The 10099-nt window shown below is 39.0% G+C and overlaps 1 protein-coding gene across 1 annotated transcript; it reads left to right on the forward strand.

Moving 5' to 3' along the window:
• Positions 1 to 1711: 1711 nt before the first annotated feature.
• On the forward strand, positions 1712 to 8934 carry LOC129101878 (T-box transcription factor TBX2-like). The gene is made up of 7 exons (XM_054611830.1): positions 1712 to 2254; positions 2355 to 2622; positions 2971 to 3117; positions 3227 to 3303; positions 5850 to 5959; positions 6067 to 6524; positions 8261 to 8934. The coding sequence occupies exons 1-7, from the start codon at positions 1938 to 1940 to the stop codon at positions 8534 to 8536; spliced, it is 1653 nt and encodes a 550-aa protein (XP_054467805.1). The 5' UTR covers positions 1712 to 1937; the 3' UTR covers positions 8537 to 8934.
• The last annotated feature ends 1165 nt before the right edge of the window (positions 8935 to 10099 follow it).

The following is a 10099-nucleotide window of genomic DNA, read 5'->3' on the forward strand; positions in this document are numbered from 1 at the left end:
TGTTTATAAGAGATGTATTAATGTTATTTCTTTAAAATAGTGCCCCTAATTTTTGGTCTCTGCCCCTAATAAATTAATGTGAGCCCTGAGAGTCCTGGCAGAAGTTGTTAGTTGTAGAAAATGAGACAACCCCAGTTTAGATAGATGCAGTTGTTAGTCCAGTGGTGGATCTATGGGGGTTGGTGGATGGGGGGGTTTCCACAAATCCTTGTTCTGTAACCACGATCTTTCCCTGATCTTAACCATACCAAAATTGCCATATCCAGATATTGTGGAACTTCAGAATGCGTAAAAAATAATGATTTAGAAAAACAAAGCCAAACATAGCAGATAATCCAGGATTTATTTCACATTTGGGGCTCAAGGGGGGGTCCAGGGACGTGCTCCCCGGGCAGCTATGTGCATAATATTTTAAGCCATTTCAAATAAAAGAATGCCTAGAAATCTTTATAATATTTGGTTGAAACATGATAGAAAAAATATTATCCCAGAAAACCTAATTTTTTCCAACAACATTGTGAGATGTTACTATTTTTAAGTTACAAACATACATAAGTAGGGTGGGAATTTGGTATAAATGACATCGTGAAACCTCTTTTTTCTACTATGCTGGAGGAGAGATCACAGAATTAATGTTTAGCTGGTAAATGTGCTACCTTTGAATCAACAGGCCATAATAATATTGGCTGCTCTACTAGGATCCCCAAAAATAGCATCTAAATGTGGTCCTCAATACTCTCAATTGATTATCGGGCTGACAGAAGAACATGTTCCCAATTATATTAGATGTCTTTAGGGAATAGCAAAGTAGTAGAAGAGACATATTTCCCAAGTTATAGAACTTTTGCTCCATTTATTGCCGGTCCAGTCAGAGAGACTGTGGGGAGATGACACAATGTTTAAGGTCTAAAGAGATTCAAGGATTTTGAGAAAACAAAAGCCCTGCTCCACCCCTGAGTGTAAAGTAACATAATGTGCAAAATATGTAATATAATGTAATAATTAATATTCTTCTTTAAAATAAAGCAAAATCTGACAATTTACTAAATCTCTCTTTATGAGTTTTTCATTCACATGGTGAAAACCTTTATCATCAACAACACAGGATTTTAATATAAATAATTCTGATTGTTTTCTTGTTTTAAAACATCTGTGAGTAATTCTCTTTTTTTTCATACAATGGTTTCATGTTGTCGTACCGTGGAGCCCTTGTAGCGCCGCACATCTCTCACTCACAGAGAGTTAGTTCTCCCCGGGAACGTTCCTCCGCTGTCATGGACCATTGAGCAATAAAAAGCATGTAACCAAACCCAGAGCCTTAATCCGGCCGAGGACAATCGCTGGCAGAAGGCTCCATCTCCAAAGTAGAACCGCCGCATGGGTGGAGAGAGCACATCCGTGGAGCTAATCAAACCAAAGGTTGCTGGAAGGATTGTGTGAAGAAAGAAAGTCAGTGTCTGTAGCTGGGTTGATGGTGCACTAAGAGTCTATTATATATTGAACTGAGGGGAAGATAGTTTGAGGTCCTTTTTGTGTCTGATAAAGTGCTCCGTGTGCGTCATTTTTTCAGGTTAATAAAAAAATCATCCCTAGTTGTTACAAGCAGCTTCATCAGCCAGTGAAAAACTTGAAGCAGCATTTTCCCTGCACATAAAGTGCAACAGAAGGGAACTCCACCCACTGCTGGGTGTCAAACTCCAGTCCAAACGTGTCAAGGAGCAAATCAGCCTCGGACGCAGGCTGGGAGGCATCTGAGCGCACTGGACGAAAAACATCCAGAGCAAAAGCAAAAAAATATTATTAAAGCTTACTTCTCTTAATGCTTTTACGTGAGTTTAAAGTATGCAGATACGTGAATCACGCAGGTTTCAACGTGGCGTAAAAGTGTGACCCGACAAGCGTCGTGCGTAAAAGTTTGCTTTATCCTTTTGGAGATCATGCGCAGCTTCTCGGGGCCGTGCACGAGAGTCGGAGATGCAGCCCTGCACGGGACTATCTTGGCCGGACCCTCGCTGTTCTCAGACATGCCATTGTCCTGCCGAGGCTCATCTGATCCCGGATTGGAAGCCTGCACGGACCCGATGAGGCACACGTCTCCACCGGAGCAGCGGTCTTTGGTTTTGCGCAGGCCTCCCGGGACTCTGGAGGAAGGGGAGATGACGGAGGACGAGCCGAAGGTATATTTGGAAGCCAGCGACCTTTGGACACAGTTCCACGAATGCGGCACTGAAATGGTCATTACGAAATCTGGGAGGTACGGTAAACGACTAAGAATTACGCACGGGCTGGAAAGTTTTGACTGAGTTTTTATCCAAGGCATCACGGCACCGTTATCTCTCCTCCTCTCCATACAGGCGCATGTTCCCGCCGCTCAGGGCCAGGTGCGCCGGCATGGACAGAAAAGCCAAGTACGTTGTCCTGATGGACATCGTGGCGGCCGACGACTGCAGATATAAGTTCCACAACTCCCGCTGGATGGTGGCGGGGAAGGCGGACCCGGAGATGCCCAAACGCATGTACATCCACCCGGACAGCCCGGCCACGGGCGAGCAGTGGATGTCCAAAGTTGTCAACTTCCACAAACTGAAACTGACCAACAACGTGTCCGATAAACACGGATTTGTATGTTTAGGTTTTTAATATTGAAAATGTTGGGAATTTCAATCGGGAATTAACAATTATAATAATAAATAATATTAGGCTATAATATAAAGTAATAATAATACTAAGTAATAATGCTGATCACTTAAATTAAAAAAAGTGTGTCATAATTATGATAAAGATATGTATTTATTATTTAAATAGTACATTTGCTGTGATGCATGAAGTAATCACTGAATTTAATATCATGATGATATGCTCTTGCTTATATCTTCACCGTAACCAATTCACTCGTTTTAAAAAACATATAACAAGACAATTGAGGATTTTATATGGTTTCAACTCTTCATTATAATTTTTTTTTTGCAGACAATTCTAAACTCGATGCACAAGTATCAGCCACGATTTCACATCGTGAAGACAAACGACATCTTGAAACTTCCCTACAGCACCTTCAGGACTTATGTCTTCTGTGAGACAGAGTTCATCGCAGTGACAGCTTACCAAAACGACAAAGTGAGAGATGTGGAGAAGAAAGACGCTTTTTCTTTTCATTTTGAAGTACATCATTATAATTGATAACGTGACATTAACAAATGTTTCCCTCCTTTGTACAAACTTCCAGATAACGCAGCTGAAAATTGACAACAATCCTTTCGCTAAAGGATTCCGAGACACGGGCAACGGGAGAAGAGAGAAGAGGCAAGTTATCATTCATGTTTATTACTCAATAAGACGTTCATATTGTTGCTACAGTATGCAAAAGTCATATTTAAAGTGTGTTTTATTAGTATCATTGTCCTGCTTCGTGAGCTCATTGTTGTTTCATGTAGACTTTCTGCATTTAAAGTATCATCATGCAAAATATACCAAAATAAAAGCACACAATGCAGAATGGCCTGTATGTGAGTATAATGGTATTGTGTGTTAATAATAATAGTAATAGTAATAATAATAATAATAATAATAAATAAATAAATAATAATAACACTTTTAATAATAGTAGTAATAATAATCTACTTTATTTATATAGCATCTGTCATACAATGGGAATAGTTAAATGAGCTCTATTATAAATCGAAGAAGCCTGAGAATAAATAAAAACAGACAGATTAAAACTTGCAAACACTGCAGCAGGCAATAAAACAGAGGATGGCATTAGAACAAAAAAACATGTAAAGGATTAAAGCAAGGGCAGAAATAAGAACAATAAACTCGTATAAGATTAGTGTCAAACAATAGAATAGCGAGAGGTAGTTAAAGGCATTGATGAATAAATACCTTTTCAATTGTCGTTTCAAAATGTTCACAGAGCTTCCATCTCTTATAACCTAAATCCATAGTATTGGTGCATAGTTAAAAACCGCTGAGCTGCAGATTTTCATATTCGTTTGATTATTTGAATTTGAGGAAAAAAAGAAATGGCAGCAGAGGATCTAAGAGGCCATGATTCATTATTAATGTATGCCGGTCCCAAAGCATCAAGAGCATTGTCAACAAAATAACTTATAAATCAATCCCAGAAGACATGAGTGCAGGTTAACTAAAACTGGGCTGATGCTCTCTCTGTCTGGTGATAGTTAAAATCCTGGCAGCAGAGTTCAGAATGAATTGTAGTTCGTCATTGGATTGTTTTGAGGGACCGGTGAAGAAAGTATTACAGAAGTGTAAGCTGTTTAAAACAACGTTGCAACATTTCTTAAATTAAAGAAAGCTGCAGTGGTGGAAAAACTGACAATTCACCAAGAACTAGTTCTCCTTTTGTGGACCAACTAATACAATCCTCACAATGGAGAAGCTGTGATTACAGTTGGTTGGACTTTTGCCAATGAAAAACGGCATAACAATGAATTGACAATCAAAGCAATAGCAGTTTATTTTATAGTATTTATTTTTCCAAACTAATGAAGATCCATTCATATATGTGAAGATAAACTTTGTTTTATTTTTGATAAATCCCTAAAATAATACAAAATCACAGAATAATTCCGGATATTTTCACACAGGAAAATGATGTTGACAGATATCACTTAGAAATAATTTACCTTTGAATGTCCTACATGCATTGCCCATCTATATTTTGTATCTGGTAAAGCCACAGAAAGCTATCTCCAAAGTTAGAGGGTGTAGCCAAGTTGTTGCAAATTCAAACATATTAAACCATAAACTTACCAGAGAAGATGAATAAAATGTTTTTCCTAACAAGTCCTCTTTGTTAGAACGGAGAACACAGAGATAATCTCATGGTGCAAGCCTGTTTAAGTCAACATGCTTCTTCCAGTATTACCAAGTCAGTTTTATACTGGTAAACTCCCTCTGGTCAACTCTGCTGTCTGTCAATCTGAGCAGACAAACAATACACTTTTATTCAAATTCAGCAGATTTATCCTCACGGTTTGCTAACTGTTCATTCTGTATGTACGCTGAAAAAGAATCTGGCTCTGAAAATGGGAAACAATATAATGTCTCGGAGCGTGCCAAACAACTCTACAACAACCAGCCCTCTGTGCACAGGAAAGAGGAAATATTTGGAAGCCCTGAGAGGCTAGTAAAAATGCTGGTCATTTATTTTCTGAGTCTGATCTAAATTGTTTTCTCTCTTGTGTTTATGACACATGTTTATTAAGAACAGGTGCAAAAAAAGGTTCTAATAATCTTGTTTTTAGTATTTTTTTCCTTGTGAAACATGTAGGAAGTTTGTTGTTGTAATACTTATTGTGTCCACAAGAGGCTGAATAGACCCATTACTCCATGCTCTAAATAGGACTGACTCACCTCACCTCGAAGAAAACACCAATGCTTTTAGTCCTATTTAGTTCGTGAGGTAGTTTGCACTTCAACTTCTTGTGGCATAAATTAGTATTTCTACAACAAACACTTAGAAAGGTGATTATGAATAAAAAATATCACACACCAAAACTTTTTTTTAACCTGTTAAATAAATTATATTATGGATAACCACAATTTTTTTTTCTCATCGCCTCTAAAGGTTTCTGTAGCAAAGGCCATGGTTGTTTAGAGAGAAAGGCAGTGTGGGGCACGAGGGACGGTAAATCTGGAGGGGGGCTTGTTGGGGTGTTGAGTTCAGATATCAGAATCACTGACTCCACCTTTAAAGGGATGGTGAAATAAATTAAAGAGATCCACTTCTTATTGAATGATGTCTCACACATTTATCCTAAAATGATGATTTGAATCATTCTATGTATCATTATCAGTCTTTTTTTTTCTTTCTGTTCTTACATCAGGAAACTACAACATCCATCACAAAAGTCTAAAGAGACGCGGATGACTGAGGAGAAATCTGAACCTGTAAAGGAATCATCTTCACAACATTCAGTCGATTCCAAATCTTCAGGTAAAAAAAACACATTATAATGGAATTTTGTCTATAGGTAACATTCAATGAGTCTACAAACATGAATCAAAACTAACTTTCCCGTGTATCTGTTCTTTGTTCTCAAGATGCTCATGAAGGTGACGGTGACAAAGGTGAAAAGGCTGAGGACGATCCTGGACAAGAGATCAGTGAGACACAGACTAAGTCGAAGGGCCCCACAGAGGAGAGGACAGCACAGACTCCGGTTGGGGCTCAGACAGAATCAGAGCCCAGACAAACCCACGTCATCAGTATATTAACTGATGGAGCCGGTTGCTACGAGCAACAAGACTCTGAGAGGGAACAAGTGAGCAAATCCTGCAGCGGTGTCGCACACAGCCCAGTTTATCCACCGGAACTGAACAGACATCTGCGGGATCCCAGTATCCCCAACAGTCTTCTCCACTCTGCTCAGGTAAACACCTGGAACAGCTGTGCCGCCGTGGATGGAGCAGCGCCGTGTGGACTGAGACTGGCAGCACCTGTTAGGACTCCAGGAACTCCAGGGTTCCCCATCGGCCTTCAACGGCACGCACCACTACAGGTACACGGGACTACCTACAAACCAGCGGAATGCTTTTTAAAACACTTATACATAATACTTATAGAACATATCATTTTATGTTTCATTACAACTTAGAAAAAGTGTTTGAACAATTTGAGATCATAAGTAAAAGTAGCAATACCGCTTTAAAGAAATTCCTCCAATGTAATTCAAAATCCTTTATTTATAATCTTACATAAGTTTAAGTAAAGAAGAAGTAACACTACAAATGTACTTCATATTACTACAATGAACCTCTAAAAATAAACATAAACAATATGAATAGTCTCATTTAAATACTGAGGCCTCCATATGACCTACATGACCTCCAACGAGACCACAAGCCAAAAACAAAATGATTTAAAGGGGTTCAGGTTCTCCAGAAACTCCTTCAGCTCAGAGTCCAGCAGGGACCAGCCCACCGCGGACAGACCTAGATCCGGACTTGCGAACTTTGATTTAGAGCTCCGGCAGGAGGAGGAGAGCTCAGCCCCAGGCAGCAGCCTCTCCCTGCAGTTGGCTGGGAGCCACAAACGACAGGACAATACTGATGGAGGGAAGTGAGGCTCTGGAGAACCAGAACCAGGATGGCGTGGGGATGAGTGTCAGACCCCTGCTGCAGTAAAATTAGATGTTTTCCAAAGGGAGTCTGGTGCTCAGAAACACCACCGCTTTTGTCCACAGGGACCACCAAAACCATCACAAAATGAAAGTTCCTTGTAGTCACTTTAACATTCTTTCAGGGTTGGTCCATAATATAATACTTGATCATCATTATTATTATTATTGGCTTAGTAAAATATAAGCAGCATTTTGATGTTGTAGCCAGTTGACCGTTCATGGACACAAAACCGTTTTTATGATTCTTATTCAGTAATGCAAGTAAGAGTAAAAAGTACAGAATTTGCCTCTGAAATGTAGTAAAGTAAAGTCAAAGTACTTTATATTCCAAAGATATTTGATGCTGGTGTGAGCTTCAGTCTGAGTTAAACAAATTAAGTGGGGGTTCCAATTTAACAGTGTTTTTAGTACAGACTTGTAGCTTTGAGTTTGCGATAGTAACACAAGACATTTTGTACAAGAAAGACTGTAGCTCTACTTTAAGATCCTCTCTTGATTTTCCAACTCAGCCTCATATTAAAGCGTGATTTATGCATTCTGCATCTGTGATGGTCTCCAATGTCAGAGAGAAAATGTAGAACTTTTAGGAGCTTAAAGAATGTTAGATTTCTGCAAGGAGAGACCCGCACAGAGTATAAAAGATCCAAAGGTTTCCTTGTTCCGATTCCACGTCAGCTCATGTCCGTGAGACATTCTTGCGTAGGGGCTCAACTTAGTTTCAACTTTGGAACACATTTTTATGCAGAAAGAGGACCGTAGGTTTTGTCTTCCATTACTGACATCAATGGTGCATCACGAAGGGATCTTCATCCACTAACAGGAGGAAACCTTTTTAAAAGTTCACATAGGAAAACTTGTGAAACCATACTTTAATGTGTAAGGAGCATTTTAATGTTACAGTGTGTCGGTGTGGAACTCACTGTTAAGTATTTTAGTCATTATTTGTTTTTTATCTGAATTTGCAAAGTCACAACAGCTGTCCAATAAATGTAGAAAATAACAATATTTTCCCCTTAAAGTACCTAAAAAATGATACCTAATTGTAGTGCTTGTCCCTTTAATCATTAAAGAACAGCAGATAACCTGTTGTTTGTATTTGCTTCCCTTGTTAACAGGATCTGGTGAGCCTCTCACACTTTGGAGGCTTCCTGTTTTATCCCTACTCCAGCTTCTCTGCAGCATCAGCCCAGTACCTCATCCCACCGACACCGTCCAGAGTGGACTTCAGAGCCTATCCAGGCGTCCACAGCCGGGACTACTTCCCCTCTCACATGATGTCCTCCACTGTTCCTGCTTTGGGTGTTGGTGGATTGAAATATCTCGCCCCAGAGTTGCTAACACTACCCAAAACAGACCAGAAGGACTCAGGGGACGACGCTGAAATTGATTGACAGGGTTTAAGAACTGACTTGAGAGCAGTCACTCTTGATTTAAAGTGTCTCCGCCTGCATGCAGTACACCCGCTCCCAGAATGAAAAGAGATGCAACGGAATGCTGTTCTTTTGTGGGAACGACACTGAACTTGTTTCAAAATGAAAGTTTTGTATCGGTAAAGTCTCATCCATCTGCATCTTATTGCCTTTATGAATGAAGAGTGAATGACTGTGGTGCAACGAGCATTTTATTTCTACAAATGTAACTAAGTTTATAAATTACATCTGATGTGATTTTATGGAAATGAGGTGCTGCGTAGTGGATCATAAGGGGCTGAATTAACTGCTCTCTAAATTCAGAAAATGTCTTACATTTAAACCCAGACAGAGTTTCTCGTTAAAATTTGTACTATTAACACACACACACACATACATTTGAAATAAGTAAGCTAAAACATGAAGAATCAATTTATTTGTCCATTAGTTTAAGTTTTTTTTTCTTAAAAACTGCAATCCAATAAATGAGATAAAATTATATTTATCCAAAGAGTCCCTTTTTGTAGCTGGTTTTAAAGCCTCTGTAAACTTGGCTTCAAGTGTTTTTTATACCAAGTCAAAAACATCTATTATTTACGAAGAGTTTAACAGTCAAACCATATACAGTCTATGAGTCCAGCCAGTTTGATCTGATTTGATTGAAAGTGACCAACAACCCACTGATTCATATTTTGCTAAAACCTTATTGGTTCATGGACGTATGTTATAGAAAGCCGATGAGGTCATTATTCATGATGTTGTTATATAGTTTCACATCTATCCGGCTAGCGTATATAAGCGCTGTTGCTCATGCGCCTCCCTACCATCACGTGATGTCATAGGTTCCATAAAGACTGTCATTTTAGCTAGCGCAATTGCTTTACGGGAAATAGATGCGGAATATCGCAGGATGATCAGGGTAACTTTCTGTGCGTTCCAATACCCATACTGCCAGACTATTTAGAAGCCAGGGATACAAAAGATTTAGTTTGTCAGAATACATATTATGTCAATTGGAACAGACAGAAAGACCAGGATGTCCTACTGCATCTGGTGGCATTTTGCAGTAAACAAGCCAGCATGCATTTCTGGCTGCCCTGGCGCGAAATCCTTTGACCAGCAGATATATGAGCAACCGGGTCAAAGTTCAAGTTGCAATGTTGAAGTAGTATGTGCCAATTGAATGCATACTGCACGCAACAGTACTAACTTTGTAAGGGCAGCTGCATTATGTACTAAAAGAATAAAAGAAAAAAAGTATGCTATGTGGAACACAGCCCTACTCTTGTATCACAAAAATAGTTCACAAAAATGTGTTTTTTAAAACATTTGAAGCCAGAAATTTAGTGTTAAGTGTTAAGTGTCTTCTTTTTATATCAACAAATTGAGTTTTGGGGGGAGTTTGCTGTGTTGCAATAGCAATTTGCAATATTTGCAAATATTCAGATACTAGTGAAACATATTATGTTAAATATGCTGTTGAATTAATTTTAAAAAAACAAAAAAACAACAACAATAACAATTGGTTGCAAAGAGACATGACAT

Source organism: Anoplopoma fimbria, chromosome 13 (assembly GCF_027596085.1).
Source record: "Anoplopoma fimbria isolate UVic2021 breed Golden Eagle Sablefish chromosome 13, Afim_UVic_2022, whole genome shotgun sequence".
NCBI lineage: Eukaryota > Metazoa > Chordata > Actinopteri > Perciformes > Anoplopomatidae > Anoplopoma > Anoplopoma fimbria.